The following is a 26,087-nucleotide window of genomic DNA, read 5'->3' as shown; positions in this document are numbered from 1 at the left end:
ACAACGGGGAGAGTTTAGACGCTCTCCAAGATTACATCGACCGCTGTTTCCAAGATTTAGTCATGAAGAAGGCTCAGAGTGCATCTTCCCTGGCCAAAATTGAGACACCGTCATCGAAGAGATGTCGCCCGGCAGACTCCCCCGGCACAACATTGCCTGCCGGCAAAGACATTGCAGACATCCTGGAGTCAATCGACAAGCGATTGTCCAGTTTCGATGCGAGGCTGTCCCTGGTGGAGATTTTACACCGGGAATTTAAATCTCTGCGAGAATCCCTGGAGTTCATCCAGCAGCAGGTGGAAACGCTTGCCGCTGAAAATGCCACGCTATGGGAGTCGGTCAAATCTCTCACCGATAACGTGACCCAGCTAAACATAGAAAATAAAAAAATAAAAGAGTCCGTTATCGATCTACAAGTCCGTAGCATGCGAGACAACTGGTTGCTTTCAGTAACAGTTTCTGTTTACCAGCAGGGTTGACTTATACCCAACAGATGTGATATTTCCTTTGAGGGTTTAATGTAGACGTACAGAGACTGTCTGCATCTAGTGAAAGCATATGACAGGGTGCAGAAAGAAACAGTGTGACTGCATGAGGAAGTCAGAAGTGGGAGATAAGTATGTGAGGGTGTATGCCATTATTTTTGTGCCAGTATTCTGAGTGCACGTAAAATAAATTTGAGCGCACGTAAAAAAAAATTTGCAGGTGCAAGTGTTGCATTTTGAGGAGAACATTATTTTGAGCGAAGAAAGGCTAAATTTGAGTGAACAAAATGCATTGCTGCGTTGAAAAAAAGTATTTCATTGTTTGCAATTATCCATTTACACACACAATTAGCGATTGGTATCGTTTAGGTTTTATCCGATACCGGTGCAAAACCGGTACTTTTGAAATGGTGCCAGTGCTTAAACCGGTGCTTAAAGAGTAGAGAACACAAACTTTGTCCAAAAACCTCTCATGTTTAGCTGTTTTTTTTGTGAAAAGATAACAATGTTAGCCTTTTCTGCAGCTATAGGGCATATATATGGTATCACTCGTGGCTGGAAGCAGTGCTTTAAAAAATGGGGGAAAAAAACACAAACTTTCTCTCTCATGTTTAACTGTTTTCCACTTTTTCATTGGTCATTTTAGCCTTTTTTGCCAGGGTGAAGGCAGTACTGCCATCAAACAAGAAGACAGCTGCATGTAACTACGACGGTGTTTGCTAGTTCACCTTACGTGCATTAATGTAATAATGTGGTTAGCCTACTCAGCATAAATTACACAGGAACAACATTAAGCTACTCACGCAGAGAAGAACGGCTGCTGCTGCCATCCGTCATCCGAGTCTGTTTATTTTCTGTTTATTTTCTTGGAGATAATTTATCCTGCCTTAAAGAAAATCCTCTCACATGGAACAGAAGTGGCTGAAGTGCACAGAAACTGCAATGCAATATGGTTGAGGTGTACGGTCTTCCTGGGACCCATGGACTATCAGTTAAAAAGAATAAACAAATCAAATTGCTGCACATTTTGTAGAATAACATTTTAAGATTATTTTAAAAATACATAATTTTTATCATATTAAATTTAAATCAAATAGAAGTATTTCTAAAGTTATATAATGATATTTAAATGGTGAAAAGCAGATTTTTGACATTTTAAGTTTTTCACATTTTGAGATCAAATAATCACACAAAGCAGAAATAAACAACATGAAATGAAAGCTGGCAAACCCTGACCAAACTGACAAAAATCAACTCAAAATACTCCCACACGACAGAACCTCCTTTCTTCCTTGCTGTCTCCATATCTCTCTATAGAATGATCAGTGGTTTGCTGTCTCTCACCATCAAAACACTCCACAAATCCGGTGAATGATTCACTTCCTTATAAACCACTGAATCAGTTACATTCTAAATGAAGCTTTGGACGTCACTGACGAGGTGACTCTGGCCAAACGAATCAAGCCTTGACACAGTGCTTCTGAAGCAGAGTGTTGTTGTGTTTTTTGACACACGCACAAAATACACAATAAATATTCAATAAAAAAATAAACTTGTGTGCAAATGTCCTTCCTGTGCAAATCTATGCTCAAAGTGCGATGCTAAATATGGTGCTTTTAATAAAGTGAAAAGTGCTCCTAAAGTGCTATACACATTATAATATAAATGGTAGTAAAGGAGTCCTCTTCCTTACATGCAGTAAAGACCACTATTAGACTACATCATCTGGACCATTTCTCACCAAATGCACCACAGTGGCTTCTCCATATTTTGTACAAGACGATATAGCAGCCTTTAAAGAAAGTGGTGCCAGCACAGTGATTTCGGGCCACACCAGAGTATTTTGCAACACATGGGAGCACTTACTGTACTCCTGTATTTGGCATCCCAAAACTAGCCAGGAACTTGGAAGCCAGTCGAGTCCTCAATCACTCCCATTACCAGCACTACCAATATTTGCAATTTCTAGTCTTTAGGTTCTCTTGTTATCACTCCCCTGTTTTTCACGTTCCATGTTTTGTCAGCCTTTTCTTCAAGTTTGTTTTATTTTCTTCTCCATGTTTGCCCTTCTGTCTCCCCAGTCAGTCTTGATCCCATCTTTGTTTCTCCCCCTGGCCCATTGTTCAGCCAGTCGTTAGCATTCTTTCTGACAGTCTCTCTTCCTGTATTCGGTGTGTTCGCTTTTGCTTTCCATATCCTGTTAGCCTGTATAACTTACAGCTGCATTCCCTACTATTGTTATCATGTGTGTATTTAAGTCCTGTCTCTTCCTCTGCTCTGTGAATCCTGTGTCCTGCCCTCCACTTAGTACCATCATGACAATACTAACTTGAGACAACTGTATTCTGACATGTCTTCTCTTACTTCTCTTACATTATGGAAAACCACATCAGTTGGCTGTGAGATGCAATGCAGAAGTGATGGAAGCCCCTAACGTCCACACGAATGACCCATGTGGCTTTAAGGGGTTTGCATAGATGTGTGTGCAGGCACTACTGGTAATGCTTGAGCAGCTTGGAAAGAGTGGCCATGTTGAGCTTCAGTGTGGGTCACATATAATGAGGTTGCTTCTTAAGCTATCATAAGATAGAACTGAGTTCGAGAGATAACTGTACTGTGGGTTCTTTTTATGAGAGAAGACAAATGTGCTCCAATTAGAATTTTTCACAATTTATTATCAAAATACTTAGAATTTCAAATTAGTTTTACATTGTGCCATGGACCTCCTTTCACTGGCTGAGGGACAATTGGCTGTTGCACACAGGCAGTAAACACTTTTTTAATTATGTGTGATAAAGAGTCTACTAAGGTGAAAAATTTATTTCTTCTTCTATAATTTTCTCCTTATTTGGAGATGACCCTTTTGCAAGCAACGCTGCTGTTACCATTACAAATGCCTCTTGTGTTCCAGTCTAGCCTGTAGATTTAAAGACAGGGGAAGAGTGCATTAAAAAAGAGCAGATTTATAGCTGAGGCCACATTGCTGTGAGGGCGTCCTCTCAATGTTTATGTTTGCCAGTGAATCCAAGACTATTCTACAATACACTGTTTAGAGTAAAAGACAAAATAGAAATATGTGATGGTAATTATGAGATATAAGCCTTAAAGGTAAAAATAAATCCCAGCAATACCCTCAACATATCCACATCCCTACTTTTGCACAGTTGTTAGACTATGAACTGGGGACACAGAAATCTGTGTTTGAAATCCTTGGAGATGCTGTTAAAGCAGATAGGGACCCACAGAAAGACTGACGCAAGGATAAAAGGCCAAATATCTCCACAATCATTCTCCACAGTGCTGATCTCCCAGGGGGTGTCACCACACTGGAGTTCCCTTCACCATCAAGCAGCAACCACAGGAGCTACAAGTGTATTGTCCTTACTGCTCCAAGTCTGAGCACTATGTGACGCAGTGAGACAACTATTGTCAACACGCGATATTGGATCATGGATTTTCCAGATATCTGATACGCTGTGAAAATATATGAATAGCTGAATATATGAATAGCTGAAAGAGTTGCCTCTGATAGCATTCAGTCCGTTTCAGCTTGTGGTCCTGACTTTCTACTATTGTCCACATCTCATTACCCCAATGGAGCCAGTGCATGTGGTGCCACCAGTTGGACCAGCTACGAGTGGCAGGTCCACCGTTTTGATACTACCTGTTGCATATGTTGTGCAACCTTCACGTTAAAAAAACATGTGACTGTTGTAAAAGCACTGTGACTGAAAAAGAGAAGTGCAAATTTAGGGAAATTGTGCCGTAACCACATAACCATATATATTGCGAGGATGACAGGATGGCAAAAAAATGTACTTTAAAATGAGCTTTTCTTTTTTATTTGGAACATTAAAGTACCACAGCAAAGAATAAATGCACATATGAAAGAGCAAGTATTACTGCTATGGAAATTTCTTGTTTTGCATGCAGACTCAGGACAGCTGCTGAGTTTGCATGCAGACTCAGGACTGCTGGTCTCTTCTTGGCATTTTCTTATATAAATATTTGTGACTTTGAAACTCAGAATTTAGCACTTTCATTCTTTTTTCCATGAAACATTTTATTCAGCCACTGCCTCAGCTGGATTAGATCCAAATGCAGAGTCTTCTGTGCTGGAGAGTAAAAGTGGCTCTTTGTGAGTACATAGCATTTTTTTCTCTGGAGAGTCTGCAAAATTGCTTTGTGTGATTTCAAAAGCTTTTAACATTAGCTGTGTTACTCATTGTCTGAAGAGAGGCCTACCTCTTCATCTAATAACTCTATTGACAGTCGACAGTACATTTTTAATTGATTATTGATACATGTTAAATAGTTTTGAATGGTATGCAGTGTCTAGTTTTGAGTAAGTGGAAGAGCAAAGAAATGAAATCAGTAACTAAAAAAAGGTCAGTGGGAGATGGCAGAAACAGTACGAAGAAGAAAGAACTGACCGGTGGCTTCATAACATTCAAAAAAAGAAAGGATGAAATAAACATCTGAAAGGTTTAACAATACATTCTTTAAATTGGGGAAACATGGTAGATGGAAATGACACTTTTGTTTTCAATAAGAGACAATAGAACATGTTTTATTTTTCTGTTCCAGTTGGTGGCGGTAATGCTCCAGAAACCTTGGTCGCCAACCGCCATCAAACAAGAAGAAGAAGGAGTAGCTCCCGGCGTGTGTAAAGAGCAGGAAGTTGGCTTAAGGAATAAAGAGTATAACCACAGTCATCATACGTGTTGTCTTCCAAGGGGAACTTTAGGTTTTATTTTCAAGCCGGCTACGGCAAAGATCGTGTGGCTGTGCTGAGCTTCCTTTCTGCTTCTCCTATGGCCTCCGGCAGACCGCGTTTCTGTTTCTGATGCGTGATTGGAAAGATATACGCTCTCGTAGCTCACACAGCTTGTTCTCTCTGCAAGGTAGCCAGTAACATGCTGGGAGGTCAGATAGCCCACTGTCTCTACTAGTCCTACTCCAACTACAAAGCCCACGTGTCTCCTTCTCCGCTGGTGGATCATTAGGTCGGGTTATTCTGAGAGGGGATCCAGAGTGAGTACATTATAAATACATTGGTTGCTTAACTCTATAACTGTTTACAGGGTTTCTCTCTCTTAGCTATTTTTTTTCTCGTTTGTTCCTTGTGTTTAACGTCTCAGTTTGTCTGCCTGAAGCCTCCAGCAGAACAATTTGGCAATTACCAGAGGGTATTGCATGGCACTGCAGAATGCTGTGGTAGCCTTTGTGGTTCAGGGTGCCTCTCACTCTTTACGAATCACTGACCATGTATCCAGCAAAACAGCTCCATAGTATCACACTTCCTCCTCCATGTTTGACAGTTGATTCTACACACTGTGAAGCCATCCTTTCACCTATTCAGTGGTGTACAAAAGATCCATGCCCAGAAGATCCAAAGCCACTTACACAATACAAAGGACTCACACAGTTTATGGCAGGCCATTTAGGTCGTCACACAGTACAAGCCCGCACCAAGCAGCTGTGACGGAGATACCACACTCCCTGAGGAGCTGATTAGGTTCTACACACGGTTTGATGCGCTGAACAACATGTGAGTGAAGAAAGCCACGCCCCCCCACCACAGACCAGACCATCTCTCTGCCTGCAGCCGACCTGATGAGAACTTTTAAAAAGGTCAACCGACGGAAAGCTGTTGGACCAGACAACATCCCAGGTCGTGTGCTGAGAAACTGCGCTGATCAGCTGGCTGATGTCTTCACAGACATCTTCAACTCTTCACTGAGCCAGATGATCGTCCCCGTGTACTTCAAGTCCACCACCATCATCGCAGTGCCAAAGAAATCCTCAGTATCCTGCCTAAATGACTATCGTCCCATTGCCTTGAGCCCCATCATCATGAAGTGCTTCATGAGACTTGTCATGGCACATGTGAAGAGCAACCTCCCCTGCTCACTGGATCCGCTGCAGTTTGCATACCGGCCGAACAGGTCGACGGAGGATGCTATTTCCACTGCTCTTCACCTCTCCCTCTTCCACCTGGACAAGACAGACGTAAGAATGCTGATCATAGACTTTAGCTCAGCATTCAACACCATTATCCTCAAAAACTGTTTGACAAACTCAGCAAGTTGGGACTGAGCACCTGTCTCTGCAACTGGATACTACATGTCCTGTCAGAGAGGCCTCAGTCCGTTTGAATCGGCGACAACATCTCCAGCGCCATCAGGCTGAGCACAGGAGCTCCTCTGGGCTGTTCTCAGCCCACTATTGTTCACCCTCCTGACACACGACTGCACCACTCTGCACAGCTCTAACACTTTAATCTGTCTCTCTTCTGTAGTTAATTGCATTTTTTCACCATTTTTGTAGAAAAACATTTTCTTTTTTTGTGAAAATTCTTTATTTTCAAGAAGTGGAGTACAACATAGTGTGTCAATAACATTTTGTCCCAATATAAACCACTTTTACCTTTCACATTTTGGGAACAAAGAACAAGTGTAGAAAGAAAGGAAAACATCCATCACAGGGCTCAAAAGGGGATAAGGCGTTGCACTCTAGGTTTCCAAACAGGAGAAATTCTCTTTTTAAGATGTATTGAGAATGTAATAGCTTCCATTACATAAATCTCATTCACAACATCTTTCCACTATGATAGAGTTGGGGGGCACATGAAGGAGCCAACATCTTGTGACAGCCTTTTTGACTGTGGTTACCAGAATTGTAAAAAGATATTTATTTACTATGCCCTGCAAATGATCAAGATTAACTAAGAATATGGTAGAGAATTGTAAAGGTATATTATTTACCTTAAATATAGTGAGTAAAGCTTTATGGAACTCAAGCCAGAAGGGTTTAATCTTCAGGCAGTCCCAAAATATGTGCCAGTGCCCCACCTCCTGTGCGCCACACATCCTCCAACAGCTGAGTGCACCTTTGTCCAGATGTGCCATCTACTTTGGCGTTATGAAAAAATGCATCAGACATTTCCAACTAAAGTCCTGCCATACATTTGAATTTGTATATTTCCATGAAGATTTACATGCATCCAGCCATTCATCCTTTGATATAGAAATGTTTCCTTCCATTTCCCATCTTTCTTTAACATAGCATGTAGAGTGAGGCTTCCTGGTCAATAACCCCTTGTAAAATTTACCAATCACACCTTTAACTAGGGTGTTTTCATCAGCCCTCAGAAAAATTATTCGATTGCATCATCTAGGTCGGTTTTGGTGAGAAGTAGTTCCTCAGTTTGATGTATCTAAAATAGTTTACATTATTAGGCTGGTAGTCCATCTTCAAATGTTCAAAGTTTTGAACTGTTGTCGCTTTATATTGTACAGTAGATTGTACAATAATAGATACAGAGAAAAACCCAACAATCATATGACCCCCTATAAGCAAGCACTTTGGCGACATTGGGAAGACAAAACTCCCTTTTAACAGGAAGAAACCTCCGGCAGAACCAGGCTCAGGGAGGGGTGGCCATCTGCTGTGATGCTGCTACCATTGAAGTATCTGAATTTTATTATTTATTATTATAACTTGTATTCTCCTTTTACTTTATCCCATATTTTCCACTGAGCTTTGATCCATGGACTTTGAATCCTTTTAAGGTGCATGTCCAAATTTGTGTGGGCCAAGATTGCTTGTATTGGTAGGTCTTTAATTATTGAGAGCTTGTTGTCCTTCCATCTAGCGTGGAATTTTGATTCTCAGAAATAAACAAGAGGCTTGATTTGAGCCGCATAGGAAGGCTAAGGTTTGGTAAGGCTCAACATCCCTCTTCTTTAGGAAGTTGTAATGTTTTATATTTAATCCTAGCTCTCCTGCCTTGCCAAATAAATTTGGAAATGATTTTGTCAATTACTGAAAATTCTTTCTGGCTGATTTCCACTGGGTTGCCTGGAACAAATACAGATACCACAGAAGTATGTTCATTTCCACACAATCAATTCTGTGGCTCAGATTGAGAAAGAAAGTTGAATTCCATCTTCTTATATCTTCTTCAGTTTTATTGACTAAGGGTTAATAGTTAACTTCAGCCAGTCAGGAGATATCTTTTGGCAAGTTAATGCCCAATATTTCACTGTTTGCTGGTCCCATGTAAGAGGGAATTTTCCATGAAGTTGTTTTGGTTGATTGTGGTTGAATGTTAAAAGTTTCAGCTTCTGTACATTTATTTTACAACCTTTCAACTTCGAGATAGCATGATTCAGTAAAAGGACTAGATGTTGTAGTCCCGGATAATGCATTACTTTAAATGGTGAGAATCGTGAGGGATGGCTTCTATGAGGAAAGGCAGCCCAGAGACTTTACCAGCAGCACACATTGTTGTGTGTCTCAACTTTTGGTCATTTACCCAAGCTAGTCTGACATTTTTTTATTTTTTATTTTTTTTTGGGGGGGGGGATTAGAGATCTGATCTAGATTATTGTATGGGACACATCGTCAGTAGTGGACCTTGGATTCATCGGGTGTTTCGGCAACACGTTCTCACTCCCAACCCGTCAAATGTGTGACGCATGGTCAGGCTCCCTCTGCTTCACTTATCGACGCGCAGGGTACCCCCCTTGCATCGAGAATTGACGTGCAGGGTCCTCTCATTGAATACTATAGAGCTCCCTAAACGTCATTTATTGACGACAAGAAATTGCCGCGGAAGAGCCTGTTGTCCGTATATTTATATATTTCCGAAATCACATTGTAGTGACGTATACTGAACACAATAAATTATATAATGTAAGCAACTACCTGAAAAACAGCAGATACAACAGATAAATTAATTATAGGCTATTACTTTTGTATCGTTTATTGCATTTATGGAGGGAGTGGTGTATGCTGGGTAATGGCACAGCTAGCGACTGGGTGACTTTATTCACCCGCTTCGGCGGTTATCAGTCCATTACAATGGGCGTTATTAGCACAAATCAGTCCCATAGATGTGGGCCATCTCCTGCTAGATTGTTCAGAAGGTTGTTATCATCCATTCAGATGGAGGATCACTAACAGGAGCGTGGGAAGACTCCAGAATCCACTCTGGCTGGAATCCGGTGTATACAGCAGTGTTTACAGGTAAGGCCGTTTAAACGGACAGCATTTATAGAATGATTATTAAAAGTCAGCCACATCAATAATGTTAATGTAGTTATGTTAGTAATATGCCGAGTGCTAATATAACAGCTTTAAGATGCATTTGTAGATATTATTACGTGTTTTACCATCTTTATGGTGCTAGCTTAAAGTTACGGTGTAAACGTTAGCTTATATTGTAGTAAAGCTGTTGCTGTTTAAACGATGTTAGGACAGAAATATTAGCTTCTGTCATGACTGATGAAGTTACTAGTTAATAAAGTTTCCAGTAAAGTGATTAATCGCAGCCACAGATTGACAGCAAATTAAGACGCTGTCTTAATTCTCCGATAAGCCAGGGCCAAGCCAGCTCCGATCAGCAAGAACCCTGTTATCATGGTTCCGAATAGGTAGATATCTTCAGCGTCCTCGATCGACAGTCCCGCCAGGCACACGATCCTCCATTTCTGCCACCCATCCATCGTGTATCCGGCAGGGAAACTCCCTCTAGGGCACTCGGGCTCTCCCGAGCCCAGACTTCTCGTTGAGAAAAGGGTGTCAATAGCATTCAGAGATTTGATCAACTGGTCTAGTTGATTAAATCCATAATTCTCTTTTAGGTTTTAGAGAACGACTGTGAGAGACTGTTCCAGGGAAAGTAATACACACGAGACAGGACAAGGACACAAGAGGCTAAGCAGGGAAGATAAGGGGAAGGAGGAGAGGAGAAAAGTGCAACTGCCTTCGCCGAGAGCCAAAGAGAGAACAGCAATATATTGGCCATATTATATTTACATTACCGCAGTGAGATGATTTTAGTCTCATGAACAGCATTAGCTAATTGTTATTACTAACTACTCTTGAAATGACTGTTCAGTACAGAAATGAAGCCCAACAATCATGTTTTAGAGTCCCGTGGTCTCAGCCTCAGATACTCAGCTAATCAAAGTGATGTCATGACAAGAATGAATGACCAACAAAACATTTTTTCTCCTTCATTTCTGTCAAACAATGCTGTATGTAACGTTTCTCGCAGTTAGTATCATGGTTGCTAGGCAACCTGAACAGGGCGACGAAGGCTAGACCGTCCCATTTCACAAGCCTCTCACTTCCGCACTGCTCGTACTTATAGTACGCACCGTACGTAGTACGCGTAGTGTGCGTACTTCAAGCGTGCAGACCCTGAATTGGGACACAGCCATGGACTGGAGATACAAACAGCCACAACCACCTACACACACACAATGGACAACTTACCCTCATACACACAATAATAACATGGACTGAACCACCATTCACAACCACTAGCATTTTATATAGCCTCTGTAGAAATTATCCACATATCTCACTTATCTTAACTGAAATACTGTATAATTCTGTGTAAATAATCATTCTGTACAATATGATAATTTTAATTCTACAACTGTTTATAACTTGCATAGTTCCCATTTCTGTATAGCTGTATATCTCATATTTCTGTATAGTTTTTTTTATTTCATATGTCTGTATAGTTTTTCACATTTATAACATACCTTCATACCGTGTACATTATAACATACCATAATAGACCCATTTCTGTAATATATTTACATATCTATATTATTGCTAATATATATTTGTAATATATCGTTATCATGGCTAAAGCACTTCTGGATGGATGCAAGTGACAATAAAGCTGAATTCTACTCTATTCTATTCTATTCTGATGAGCGAATCATGAACAGACTCCAAACCAGTTGGTGGCGGTATTGCACCACATCCTTGTTTGCCAACGTTTGTTGCCAACCGCCGACAAACCACAAAGACGAAGAAGACGTAGTGCGCGTGCCCGCCCAGAGCACAAAGTAGGCTTTCAGAAGAAACAGTGTAGCCACAGTCATCATACTTTTTATCTTCCACGGGGACTTTTAGTTTTTTTCTTTGTTTGTATTTTTAATCCGTCTAAGGGAAATATAGTGTGACTGTACTGAGCTTCCTTACTACTGCCCCTCTGGTCTCCGGCATATCACGTTTCTGTTTCTCATGCGTAATTGGAAAGATGTACGTTTCGTAGCTCGGACAGCTTGGTCTCTCTGCAAGGTATCCATTAACATACTGGGAGGTGAGTGAGCCAGCTGTCTTTACTAGTCCTAGTTCAACTACAGAGCCGGCCTTCTCCGCTGGGGGATCTTTATTTCGGGTTATTCTGAGAGGGGATTGAGGGCCTTATTTTGTTTTAATCATTTGTGTTCTGCTATTTGTTTTTCTTCATATGAAGATGTTGTACTGAGTATTATGATTTCATGAGGTGGCTAAAAATACAACAGATTCCACAATAACAGAATCACCGACCAGTAATGTGTCTTTTAAGATGGCGCAGGCTGTTGTAGCAGCTCCCTGTCTTCTTTCTTTTTGTTCCTACTATTTTTTTTAATTATTTTGTTTTTGATACCTTTAGCTCAATATTTATCTTTTTATATAATATTTATCCATCATAACTCTGTTTCTGCACTCAGTGAGTGCATGTTGTTTGTTGTATATTTCCTGCTATGACAACTTAGTTTTCCTCTGGGATTAATAAGGTTTTTCTGATTCTGATATTGGTGCTGAACCTACGAGGCACAATAATGCTACACAATAAAGTGGTTTCCAGTAGTGCCCTACAATAATTTTAACTGGATTAAAAAATAAAAATCGTTTTGCTGTCACAGGTGACTGGCAGGAGGCGAATAGTCTGCAGGAGGAGCATCTCAGCACCTGTAGTCAGAAACATTGGTTCTTCATCGAAGGTGACAAAGAAAAATCGCCAACATTATTCTACAGACATTAATTGGTTATTATTTTAATAATAATGACATCTAATTCTGTATACACTGACATTTTGCCAGTTTATCCCAAATGAGAGACAAATCACTGCTGAAGAAAAATAATGTTCTCAACCTGCTTACATTAAATCAATGGATGGATGAAATTAGCCGTTTTTAACCCTCCTGAAAATAAGCTTCTCAAGGATCAGTTTTTGGTCCTGTATTTTTTTTTAACCTTTACACACTCTACATGTTGCTATCATAAAGTATCTAATAATATGTTCTAGTTTTGCACATGATACATTTTTCACAGCTGATACACAGTTGTGCTTTATTCCCTCTGATAATCTCTGATAGTGTATTTTGTTAATAGTATTACATCCTCTGCACACTTTGGCTGCTCTGTAAAAGAAGGCAACAAACCAGAGAAGTTTGACTTCCTGGAAGAACTTATAAGTACACCTACACTGAAGACTAATTTAGGAGAACCCCTTTTGACCTGAACAAGAAAAAGCCCTCTGTAAAGTTATGAAATCTTAGTAAATGAGGAAAACAGGAACAGCTCTGTAGCCAGGCTGACTAAGCCACCGGTCTAATGTTTGGACACACCTTCTCATAGGGCTGTGCGATATGACCAAAATCTCATATCCCGATATAAGACATCTATCCTAATAACAATATAAATCACAAAAATGTAACATTTTCTGTAAATTCTGTGAATCTCAGGCAGCTCGACTTGCATGAAGTGTTTCCAGCTGGGCGTCGTGTACCTGGAGTCGAGTGTTTTAACCGATGCATGAAACGATGCAGAAAGTAATATAGCCACTACAGTGACCATCAAAACGATGAAAAAATATTGCCGTAAACAGTTTATTTTGCGACACCACGAAACAAACGATAGCGTAAAATGAAACAATAGATGTTTTCATATCGTCATCCGATACATATTATGTCGAACAGCCCTACTTACTTTACTACCCTCATAATTTTTCTATTTTATAATGGCTTTTTACATTGTAGCTACTAATTTAAAGGATCAATCTCCAAATGAACACTCATGGAATTAAGAGACAAAAAACTGTTAAATAACTCAAAACATATTCATATTTTAGATTCTTAAAAAAATTCAGATTCTTTAAAATAGTCAGTTGTTTTGATTACTACTTTTCTCACTGTGTGTGTGTGTGTGTGTGTGTATATAGATATATGTATGTATATGTACTAGAGCTGGGCGATAGAACGATAACGATATGTATTGCGAAATAACTTTTTCTCGATAGAAAAGTTAAACTATTGCGATAGGCCTCATCTCTCTTGTCCTCTTAAAAAAAAAAAAAAAGAAGAACAGCCAATCCAAATTAAGTAGCGCAGAGCCGAACCAATCACAGCCGCAGCGTCACGTCACGTGACTTGTTACGTACAGCAGCGGTCCCCAACCCCCGGGCCTCGGACCGGTACCGGTCCGTGAGTCGTTTGGTACCGGGCCGCGAGAGTTGAGGCTCAGGTGTGAAATGCATAGTTTTCAGGGTTTTTATCGTTTTTCAGCGTTATTTTGTTATCGTTTTTATCGTTTACTCGGTTTTCCTTGGTCTTTTCACGCGTGTTATGAATAAATTTTCTTTTTTTCGGTACTGGTACTAGTTTTATTTTGTTGTATTTATCCGCGACACCTTAAAGGCCGGTCTATGAAAATATTGTCGGGCATAAACCGGTCCGTGGCGCAAAAAAAGGTTGGGAACCGCTGACGTACAGCACAAGTGCCAAGCTGCACATGTGTATTTGAAATCTGCAGATTTCATTAAAATTTATTAAACTATCATCTTGTCGTTATTTTTAGTTAGCACATACCTGAAACACTTAAAGCTGTAAGCTAATGATAGTTATATAAGAGCAGATGCTGCTGGTGCAATAAGCTGTACGTTTTACGTACAATGGATGATGATCTGATTAGTCGACTAATCGCAAAAATAATCGGTGACTAGTCGACTATCAAAATAATCGTTTGTGGCAGCCCTAGTACACTTTATAGGTTTTATTATTCCATTAGTGCATTTCACTGTTTTAGTTCTTTGTCATCTTTGTCATCATAGGCAAAAGAAGGGGAAGCGTGCTGAAACCTCTCCAAATTTTTGACCTCAACAAAAACCAACCAATGCCAGCAAGTAAAGATGAACGAGTTGTAATCCCTGTGGAGAAGACTTTCATCACTATGAAGAAGGCCAGAAGATGCCAGCGCATTGACAGTGGAGACAGAAGCTTCATGTGTGATCAGTGTGGAAAGGCTTTTACTCGTAATAGCAGCTTAAAACAACATAAGCTCATCCACACTGGAGTTAAACCATTCAGCTGTGATCAATGTGGAAGACGTTTCAATCACAATGGCAGCTTAAAACAACATCAGCTCATCCACACTGGAGTTAAACCATTCAGCTGTGATCAATGTGGAAGGTGTTTCAATCAAAAAGGCAGCTTAAAACAACATCAGCTCATCCACACTGGAGTTAAACCATTCAGCTGTGATCAGTGTGGAAAGTGTTTCAATTATGTTAGCAGCTTAAAAAAGCATCGCCTTGTCCACAATGGATTAAAAGCATTTAGTTGTGATCAGTGTGGAAAGTGTTTCAATCACAATGGCAGCTTAAGAAGACATCAGCTCATCCACACTGGCATTAAACCATTTAGCTGTGATCAGTGTGGACAGGCTTTCACACATAATAGCAAGTTAAAAAAACACCAGTTTATCCACACTGGATTAAAACCATTCAGCTGTGATCAGTGTGGAAAGACTTTCACTGAGAATGGCAACTTAAAAAGACATCAGCTCGCTCACACTGGATTAAAACCATTCAGCTGTGATCAGTGTGGAAAGACTTTCACTCAGAGTGGCAGCTTAAAAAAACATCAGCTCATCCACACTGGATTAAAAGCAATTAGCTACAATCAGTGTGGAAAGCCTTTTTCTCCGAGTAATGGCTTAAAAGAACATCACCTCGTCCATGCTGCAGATAAACCATTTGTCTGTGCTCAGTGTGGAAAGTGTTTCACTGAGAATGGCAACTTAAAAAAACATCAGCTTGTCCACACGGGCATTAAACCATTCAGCTGCGATCAGTGTGGAAGGACTTTCACTCAGAATAGCACCTTAAAAAAACATCAATTTATCCACACTGGATTAAAACAGTTTAGCTGTGATCAGTGTGGAAAGTCTTTTACTGAAAATGGCAACTTAAAAAAACATCAGCTCATCCACACTGGATTAAAACCATTTAGCTGTGATCAGTGTGGAAAGTCTTTTTCTCAGAGTAACGGCTTAAAAGAACATCAGCTCATCCATACTACAGATAAACCATTCACCTGTGATCTGTGTGGAAAGTCTTTTACTTATAGTAAAAGCTTAAAAGATCATCTTCTCATCCACACTGGCATTAAATCATTTGTCTGTGGTCAGTGTGGAAAAGCTTTTACTCAGAGTACAACTTTAAAAAAACATTTACTCATCCACACTGGAATTAAACCATTTATCTGTGGTCAGTGTGGAAAAGCTTTTGCTCAGAGTACAACTTTAAAAAAACATTTACTCCTCCACATTGGGGTTAAACCATTCACCTGTGATCAGTGTGGACTGTCTTTCTGTCGCATGAGTTCCTTGAAAGAACATCAGGCCATCCACACTGGCATTAAACCATTTGTCTGTTGTCAGTGTGGAAAGGGTTTTACTCAGATTAAAAATTTAAAAGAACATCAGCTCATCCACACTGGAATTAAACCATTCAGCTGTGATCAGTGTGGAAAATCTTTTACTCGGCGTAGAAACTTAAAAAAACATCATCTCCTCCACATTGGTGTTAAACCATTCACCTGTGATCAGTGTGGAAAGTCTTTTAGCTGCATGAGTTCCTTGAGAGAACATCAGGCCATCCACACTGGCATTAAACCATTTGTCTGTTGTCAGTGTGGAAAGGGTTTTGGTTGCATGGATGCATTCAAAAATCATCAACTAATCCACACTGGAGTTAATTAATTTTTTATTGGTCAGTGCTGAAATGCGGCCACTTCTATGTAAACATTTTAAAAAATCAGATTGTTCACACTGCAATTATAGCGTGTATTTAATTGTGGTAATTGTGAAAATTGTGGAAACTCTTTCATTTATAACAAATGTTATTGAGGCATCAGCAAATCCACAACATATGTCGTGCTATGACAAAACTGGCAGACCAATGTGACATTACTCTGACAAAGTTCTTTTGGACATATTAAGTTTGAAGAGGCTCTACCGATTGCAGACTTCTATACCTGTCATTGTACTGGGTCTTTGACCCAGTGTTTTGTGCTTTTGGACATTAGCATTCCATTTGATTGAATATTGTAATATTTAATGTTTATTTCTATTTATGTTCTTTTAATTGTTTTTCTGCTTGATGTAATATTTGTAATTTCTAGTCTTTAGGTTCCGTTATCATACCTCCCCTCTTTTTCACATTCTGTGTTTTGTCAGCAGTGGCAATCCTAGCCTGCTTGGTGCCCTGGGCGAACACCCACTCTGCCCCACACCCACAGATAAAATATATGTATGTTAAGGATTGTACATGCATATAAAATATATTTTACTGTAAAAACTGTTGTTGGAACCATACTGAATTTAGTCAGATAAACACACACGCACATACATACACACGTGTGTATGTATATTTATATGTGTGTGTATGTATATGTGTGTGTGTGTATGTATATGTGTGTGTATATATATGTGTGTGTGTGTATGTATATGTGTGTGTATATATATATATGTGTGTGTATATATATATGTGTGTATATATATATATGTGTATATATGTGTGTGTATATATATATATGTGTATATATGTGTGTGTATATATATATTCTATTCAATTCAATTTTATTTATATAGCGCCAAATCACAACAAAAGTCGCCTCAAGGCGCTTCATAGATACAGAGAAAAACCCAACAATCATATGACCCCCTATGAGCAAGCACTTTGGCGACAGTGGGAAGGAAAAACTCCCTTTTAACAGGAAGAAACCTCCGGCAGAACCAGGCTCAGGGAGGGGCGGCCATCTGCTGCGACCGGTTGGGGTGAGAGAAGGAAGACAGGATAAAAGACATGCTGTGGAAGAGAGACAGAGGTTAATAACAGATATGATTCAATGCAGAGAGGTCTATTAATACATAGTGAGTGAGAAAGGTGACTGGAAAGGAAAAACTCAATGCATCATGGGAATCCCCCGGCAGCCTACGTCTATTGCAGCATAACTAAGGGAGGATTCAGGGTCACCTGGTCCAGCCCTAACTATATGCTTTAGCAAAAAGGAAAGTTTTAAGCCTAATCTTAAAAGTAGAGATAGTTTCTGTCTCCCGAATCCAAACTGGAAGCTGGTTCCACAGAAGAGGGGCCTGAAAACTGAAGGCTCTGCCTCCCATTCTACTTTTAAATACTCTAGGAACAACAAGTAGGCCTGCAGAGCGAGAGCGAAGTGCTCTAATAGGGTGATATGGTACTACAAGGTCATTAAGATAAGATGGGGCCTGATTATTTAAGACCTTGTATGTGAGGAGCAGGATTTTGAATTCAATTCTGGACTTAACAGGAAGCCAATGAAGGGAAGCCAAAACAGGAGAAATATGCTCTCTCTTTCTAGTCCCTGTCAGTACTCTTGCTGCAGCATTTTGGATTAGCTGAAGGCTTTTCAGTGAGTTTTTTGGACATCCTGATAATAATGAATTACAGTAGTCCAGCCTGGAAGTAATAAATGCATGAACTAGTTTTTCAGTGTCACTCTGAGACAGGATATTTCTAATTTTAGAGATGTTGCGCAAATGGAAGAAAGCAGTCTTACATATTTGTTTAATATGTGCATTGAAGGACATGTCCTGGTCAAAAATGACTCCAAGGTTCCTCACAGCGTTACTGGAGGCCAAGGTAATGCCATCCAGAGTATGAATCTGGTTAGATACCATATTTCTAAGATTTTCAGGGCCGAGTACAATAACCTCAGTTTTATCTGAATTAAGAAGCAGAAAGTTAGCGGCCATCCAGGTCTTTATGTCTTTAAGACATTCCTGCAGTTTAACTAATTGGTGTATGTTATCTGGCTTCATGGACAGATAGAGCTGGGTGTCATCTGCATAGCAGTGAAAATGTATGCTATGTCTTCTAATGATGCTGCCTAAGGGAAGCATGTATAATGTAAACAGAATTGGTCCTAGCACTGAACCCTGTGGAACTCCATAATTAACCTCAGTGTGTGAAGAGGACTCTCCATTTACATGCACAAATTGGAGTCTATTAGATAGATATGATACAAACCACTGCAGTGCAGTACCTGTAATACCTACAGCATGTTCTAATCGCTCTAATAGGATATTATGGTCAACAGTATCGAACGCTGCACTGAGGTCTAGCAGGACAAGCACAGAGATGAGTCCACTGTCAGAGGCCATAAGAAGATCATTTGTAACCTTCACTAAAGCTGTTTCTGTGCTGTGATGAGCTCTGAAACCTGACTGAAACTCTTCAAATAAACCATTCCTCTGCAGATGATCTGTTAGCTGTTTGACAACTACTCTTTCAAGGATTTTTGATATGAAAGGAAGGTTGGAGATTGGCCTATAATTAGCTAAGACTGCTGGGTCTAGAGATGGCTTTTTGAGTAAAGGTTTAACTACAGCCAGCTTGAAGGCCTGTGGTACATAGCCGATTATTAGAGATAGGTTGATCATATTTAAGATCGAAGAATTAATTAATGGCAGGACTTCTTTGAGCAGTTTTGTAGGAATGGGGTCTAAAAGACATGTTGATGGTTTGGAGGAAGTAATTATTAAAGTTAACTCAGAAAGATCAATTGGAGAAAAAGAGTCTAACTTAACATCAATGGTACTAAGAGTAGCTGTAGATAATATTACATCTGTGGGATGATTACTGGTAATTTTTTCTCTAATGATAAAAATTTTATTTGTGAAGAAGTTCATGAAGTCATTACTAGTTAACGTTAAAGGGATGGTTGGCTCAACAGAGCTCTGACTGTTTGTCAGCCTGACTACAGTGCTGAAGAGAAACCTGGGGTTGTTCTTATTTTCTTCAATCAGTGATGAATAGTAAGATGTTCTGGCTTTGCGGAGGGCTTTCTTATAAAGCAGCAAACTATTTCTCCAGGCTAAATGATGATCCTCTAAATTTGTGACACGCCATTTCCTCTCCAGATTACGAGTCATCTGCTTTAGGGTACGTGTTTGAGAATTATACCACGGAGTCAGGTACTTCTGATTAGAGACCTTAGTTTTCACTGGAGCTACAGTATCCAGAGTCGTACGTAGTGAGGAGGTGAAATTATTAACAAGATAATCGACCTCTGTTGGGGTAGCGTTCAGATAGCTGCTCTGCTCTGTGTTGGTACAGGGCATTGAAGATGATAACAGTGGGTGGATTATATTCTTAAACTTAGTTACAGCGCTTTCAGAAAGACATCTACTTTGATAAAATCTACTCTCCACCGCTGTGTAATCAATTATTGTAAATGTAAATGTTATCAGGAAATGATCAGACAGGAGAGGGTTTTCAGGAAACACTGTTAAATGTTCAGTTTCTATGCCATATGTTAAAACAAGATCTAGAGTGTGATTAAAGTGGTGGGTGGGTTCTTTTACATTTTGAGAGAAGCCAATTGAGTCTAATAACAGACTAAATGCCATGTTGAGGCTGTCATTTTTAGCATCTACATGGATGTTAAAATCACCCACAATAATTATTTTATTTGAGCTCAGAACTAAATTAGATATAAAGTCTGAGAAATCAGACAGAAACTCTGTGTAAGGCCCAGGTGGACGATAGATGATAACAAGTAAGACTGGTTTCTGAGTTTCACAGCTGGGGTGGACAATGTTAAGCATCAGGCTTTCAAATGAATTAAAAGTCTGTCTTGGTCTTTCATTAATTAATAGGCTGGTGTGAAAAATTGCTGCCACACCGCCCCCTCGGCCTGTGCTTCGAGGTTTCTGGTAGTTAGAATGACTCGGGGGTGTTGATTCATTTAAACTAACATAATCATCCTGCTGCAACCAGGTTTCTGTAAGGCAGAGTAAATCAATTTGTTGATCAATTATTAAGTCATGTACTAACAGAGACTTGGAGGAGAGAGACCTAATATTTAATAATCCACATTTCACTGTTTTACTCTTTGGTTCAGATGTGGATACTGTACTGTTCTTTCTTTGTAATTGTTTATGTTTAAGTTGTTTGTTGCTGGTTTTTAGTTTGTTTTTTGTCTTTTTGGAAGCTGACACAGTCTCTATGGAGATGGGTTTTTGGGGGGGTAGCAGGAGGAGAGAAGCTGCAGAGAGGCGTGTAAGACTGCAACTCTGCTTCCTGGTCCCAACTCTGGATAGTCATATTTTGGGGGGTTTAATAAATTTGTCCATATTTCTAGAAATGAGAGCTGCTCCATCCAAAGTGGGATGGATGCCGTCTCTCCTAACAAGACCAGGTTTCCTCCAGAAGGTTTGCCAATTATCTATGAAGCCCACATCGTTTCTGGGACACCACTCAGACAGCCAGCAATTTAAGGAGAACATGCGGCTAAACATGTCACTCCTGGTCTGATTGGGGAGGGGACCAGAGAAAACTACAGAGTCCGACATTGTTTTAGCAAAGTTGCACATCGATTCAATATTGATTTTAGTGACCTCTGATTGGCGTAACCGGGTGTCATTACTGCCGACGTGAATTATGATTTTACTGAATTTACGTTTACCCTTAGCCAGCAGTTTTAAATTTCCTTCAATGTCGCCTGCTCTGGTCCCTGGAAGACAATTGACTATGGTTGCCGGTGTCTCTAGCTTCACATGTCTGAGAACAGAATCACCAATTACCAGAGTTTGACCCCCGGCGGGTGTGTCACCGAGTGGGGAAAAACGGTTAGACACATGAACGGGTTGGTGGTGTACCTGGGGCTTCTGTTTAGGACTATGCTTCCTCCTCACCGTGACCCAGCCGCCCTCTTTCCCCAGCTGCTTGGGGTCTGCCGGGGAACAGCTAGCGGGGCCTACGCTATCTTCGGCTGCACCAGCTACAGGGGCCTGGCTAGCTACGGGTGAATGAAGGGTGCGACGCCGAGTCTCCAATTCAGTAATCCTGGCCTCCAGAGCTGCAAATATGCTACATTTGTTACAGATATCATTACTGCTAAAGGAGGCCGAGGAGTAACTAAACATCTGACACAATGAGCAAGAAAGTGCAGGAGGGACAGGTGAAGTAGCCATGGTGCTAACGAGTCGGCTACGAGCTAAGCTAAGCTAGCGAAACAGTACAGAGACAGTGAGTAAATACTTTGGCTATAAATTAGGTAGTGAGTACACAGAAAGTGTGCTTCGGATGAAGCACGTGAAGATTATACTATGAAAGAAGAATGTATTTAAAAGTTGTTAATTAAATTGCTAAGCAAATAAGCTACTCAGAAACACCACTGTGTTTGAGCAGGAACAGGAAGTGATACTCTACCGCAGAGCGAGCGAACACCAAGTGACAGCGCCACCAAGAGATCAAGAGTCTTAGCCTAATATATATATACATATATATATATGTGTATGTATGTATATATATATATATATATATATATATATATATATATATGTATATATATATATATATGTATATATATATATATATATATATATATATACATACATATATATATATATATATATATGTATATATATATATATGTATATATATATGTATATATATATATATATATATATATATGTATATATATATATATATATATATATGTATATGTACAGGGAGTGCAGAATTATTAGGCAAATGAGTATTTTGTCCACATCATCCTCTTCATGCATGTTGTCTTACTCCAAGCTGTATAGGCTCGAAAGCCTACTACCAATTAAGCATATTAGGTGATGTGCATCTCTGTAATGAGAAGGGGTGTGGTCTAATGACATCAACACCCTATATCAGGTGTGCATAATTATTAGGCAACTTCCTTTCCTTTGGCAAAATGGGTCAAAAGAAGGACATGACAGGCTCAGAAAAGTCAAAAATAGTGAGATATCTTGCAGAGGGATGCAGCAATCTCAAAATTGCAAAGCTTCTGAAGCGTGATCATCGAACAATCAAGCGTTTCATTCAAAATAGTCAACAGGGTCGCAAGAAGCGTGTGGAAAAACCAAGGCGCAAAATAACTGCCCATGAACTGAGAAAAGTCAAGCGTGCAGCTGCCAAGATGCCACTTGCCACCAGTTTGGCCATATTTCAGAGCTGCAACATCACTGGAGTGCCCAAAAGCACAAGGTGTGCAATACTCAGAGACATGGCCAAGGTAAGAAAGGCTGAAAGACGACCACCACTGAACAAGACACACAAAATGAAACGTCAAGACTGGGCCAAGAAATATCTCAAGACTGGTTTTTCTAAGGTTTTATGGACTGATGAAATGAGAGTGAGTCTTGATGGGCCAGATGGATGGGCCCGTGGCTGGATTGGTAAAGGGCAGAGAGCTCCAGTCCGACTCAGACGCCAGCAAGGTGGAGGTGGAGTACTGGTTTGGGCTGGTATCATCAAAGATGAGCTTGTGGGGCCTTTTCGGGTTGAGGATGGAGTCAAGCTCAACTCCCAGTCCTACTGCCAGTTTCTGGAAGACACCTTCTTCAAGCAGTGGTACAGGAAGAAGTCTGCATCCTTCAAGAAAAACATAATTTTCATGCAGGACAATGCTCCATCACACGCGTCCAAGTACTCCACAGCGTGGCTGGCAAGAAAGGGTATAAAAGAAGAAAAACTAATGACATGGCCTCCTTGTTCACCTGATCTGAACCCCATTGAGAACCTGTGGTCCATCATCAAATGTGAGATTTACAAGGAGGGAAAACAGTACACCTCTCTGAACAGTGTCTGGGAGGCTGTGGTTGCTGCTGCACGCAATGTTGATGGTGAACAGATCAAAACACTGACAGAATCCATGGATGGCAGGCTTTTGAGTGTCCTTGCAAAGAAAGGTGGCTATATTGGTCGCTGATTTGTTTTTGTTTTGTTTTTGAATGTCAGAAATGTATATTTGTGAATGTGGAGATGTTATATTGGTTTCACTGGTAAAAATAAATAATTGAAATGGTATATATTTGTTTTTTGTTAAGTTGCCTAATAATTATGCACAGTAATAGTCACCTGCACACACAGATATCCCCCTAAAATAGCTAAAACTAAAAACAAACTAAAAACTACTTCCAAAAACATTCAGCTTTGATATTAATGAGTTTTTTGGGTTCATTGAGAACATGGTTGTTGTTCAATAATAAAATTATTCCTCAAAAATACAACTTGCCTAATAATTCTGCACTCCCTGTATATATATATATATGTGTGTGTGTGTGTGTGTGTGTGTGTGTATGTATATGTATATGTATATATATATATGTGTGTATGTATATGTGTGTATATATATATATGTGTGTATGTATATGTATATGTGTATATATATGTATGTATGTATGTATGTATGTGTATGTATATATGTGTATATGTATGTATATATATTGTCTCAGCATGTCTGACACAAAAGAGAAAGTGGAAACTATCAGGACAGAGTTTTGGTATGATTGTGTAACTGTGTAATTATGCTTATGTACATCTGGATAATGAGACAAACTAGCGTGTGGCGCTTCACTTTTTAATAAACTAAAAGACAGAAATGAGATTATAGGATCTGTAGTGTTGTTTATTTATATTATGGTACTTATCATTTGGGATATGTATTACTGTGTGCATACTTTATAAGAAGAGATGAGATAAGGAGAGAGGAGATTAAAAAAATCTCTACCTTGCTGGTTCTATCGACGATGAAATGCTCAAGTATCTATGTAGCACGTACGTAATCTAATTCCACAACACAATGTGATGGGGGAAATCAGCTGTGTTTTGATGCCCATTTTATTTCGAATCTGGCGCGAACCGGCGAGCCAGTTCCTGAATCAGTCACATGGTACGGGCTGCCCGCGAGGCCTCGAACGTCACTGCATACGTAATCAAAGAAAGTCTCGATACGCGCTTTACAAAAACTCCCCCAAGATTAGCCGACACACGCTTCGAAGCTTTGACACACAGGACACATCACTACCAGTTGGTGGCGGTAATGAGTCGTTGTTTGCCAACCGCCGACAAACCACAAAGAAGAAGACGAAGTACTGCGCGTGCACACAGCGGAAAGTAGACTTACCGAGTAACGATTATAGCCACAGTCATCATACTTGTTATCTACGACGGAGACTTTTGTGGTGTGACAAATATAGTGTAACTGTGCTGAGCTTTCTTACTGCTGCCCTTCTGGTCTCCGGCAGATCACGTTTATGTTTCTCATGCGTGATTGGAAAGATATAGGCTCTCGTAGCTCGGACAGCTTGGTCTCTCTCCTAGTCCAACTACAAAGCCGGCCTTCTCCGCTGGGGGATCTTTAGTTCGGGTTATTCTGAGAGGAGATCCAGAGTGAGTACATTATAATTATATAGCTTCCTAAATCGATAACTGTCTACAGGGTTTCTCTCTCTTAGCTAATTTTGTTTTCGGCTGTACGTTCTGTTCAGCCCCTGTCATTTTGTGTGCCTGGAACTTCCAGCAGTTTAGGACCTTATTTTTTTTTAATCATTTGTGTTCAGCTATTTGTTTTCCTTCAAATGAAGATGTTGTACTGAGTATTATGATTTGATGAGGTGGATAGAATACAACGGATTCCACAATTAATAATAGAATCACCACCAGTAATGTGTCTTTTAAGATGGCGCTGATCTAGCGGCAGGCTGTTGTAGCAGCTGTCTTCGTAAGCAGCCCCCCCCCCCCCCCCCCCATTTCTTTTTGTTCCTACTATATCTCTATGTTTCTCTTTTTATCTAGTATTTATCCATCATAACTCTGTTTCTACACTCAGTGAGTGTATGTTGTTTGTTGTATATTTCCTGCTATGACAACTTAGTTTTCCTCTGGGATTAATAAGGTTTTTCTGATTCTGATATTGGTGCTGAACCTACGAGGCAAAATAATGCTACACAATACAATGGTCTGCAGTAGTGCCCTACAATAATACAATAAATTTAACTGGATTAAATATAAAAATCTTTTTGCTGTCACAGGCGACTGGCAGCAGGCGAAGAGTCTGCTGGAGGAGCAGCTCAGCACCTGTAGTCAGAAACATTGGTTCTTCATTGAAGGTGACAAAGAAAAATCGCCAACATTATTCTACAGACATTAATTGGTTATTATTTTAATAATAATAATAACATCTAATTCTGTACACAGTGACATTTTTGCCTGTTTATCCCAAATGAGAGACAAATCACTGCTGAAGAAAAATAATGTTCTCAACCTGCTTACATTAAATCAATGGATGGATGAAATTAGCCGTTTTTAACCCTCCCGAAAATAAGCTTCTCAAGGATCAGTTTTTGGTCCTGTATTTTTTTTTAACCTTTACACACTCTACATGTTGTATAATAAAGTATCTAATAATATGTTCTAGTTTTGCACATGATACATTTTTTACAGCTGATACGCAGTTGTGCTCTATTCCCTCTGATAATCTCTGATAGCGTATTTTGTAAATAGTATTACATCCTCTGCACACTTTGGCTGCTCTGAAAAAGAGGGCAACAAACCAGAGAATTTTGACTCCCTGGAAGAACTTATAAGTACACCTACACTGAAGACTTATTTATTCTTCTTTTGACCTGAACAAGAAAAAGCCCTCTGTAAAGTTATGAAATCTT

At 39.8% G+C, this 26,087-nt stretch overlaps 2 protein-coding genes across 4 annotated transcripts in view; both read left to right on the top strand.

Moving 5' to 3' along the window:
• Window positions 1-11,299: 11,299 nt before the first annotated feature.
• LOC146390506 (uncharacterized) lies at window positions 11,300-16,924 on the top strand. 2 transcript variants are annotated; one of them, XM_084923550.1, is made up of 3 exons: window positions 11,300-11,616; window positions 12,206-12,283; window positions 14,392-16,924. In XM_084923550.1, the coding sequence occupies exons 1-3, from the start codon at window positions 11,538-11,540 to the stop codon at window positions 16,320-16,322; spliced, it is 2,088 nt and encodes a 695-aa protein (XP_084779676.1). In that variant the 5' UTR covers window positions 11,300-11,537; the 3' UTR covers window positions 16,323-16,924. The 2 variants fall into 2 exon arrangements, with proteins under 2 accessions (XP_084779676.1, XP_084779677.1); XM_084923551.1 differs by lacking the exon at window positions 12,206-12,283.
• A 7,579-nt stretch (window positions 16,925-24,503) lies between these two features.
• The window catches only part of LOC146390505 (uncharacterized), a 4,516-nt gene continuing 2,932 nt past the window's right edge, over window positions 24,504-26,087 (top strand). The window contains exons 1-2 of one of the 2 annotated variants that reach the window (XM_084923552.1): window positions 24,504-24,813; window positions 25,455-25,532. The gene's annotated coding sequence lies outside the window, so the exon portion shown is untranslated. The remainder of the gene's footprint in view (window positions 24,814-25,454; window positions 25,533-26,087) is intronic. The other variant, XM_084923553.1, reaches the window with a different exon arrangement.

This window comes from Perissodus microlepis, chromosome 3 (assembly GCF_051167445.1).
Source record: "Perissodus microlepis isolate ML-2025 ecotype Zambia chromosome 3, ASM5116744v1, whole genome shotgun sequence".
Lineage (NCBI taxonomy): Eukaryota > Metazoa > Chordata > Actinopteri > Cichliformes > Cichlidae > Perissodus > Perissodus microlepis.
This window is presented reverse-complemented; position numbering and strand designations above follow the sequence as displayed.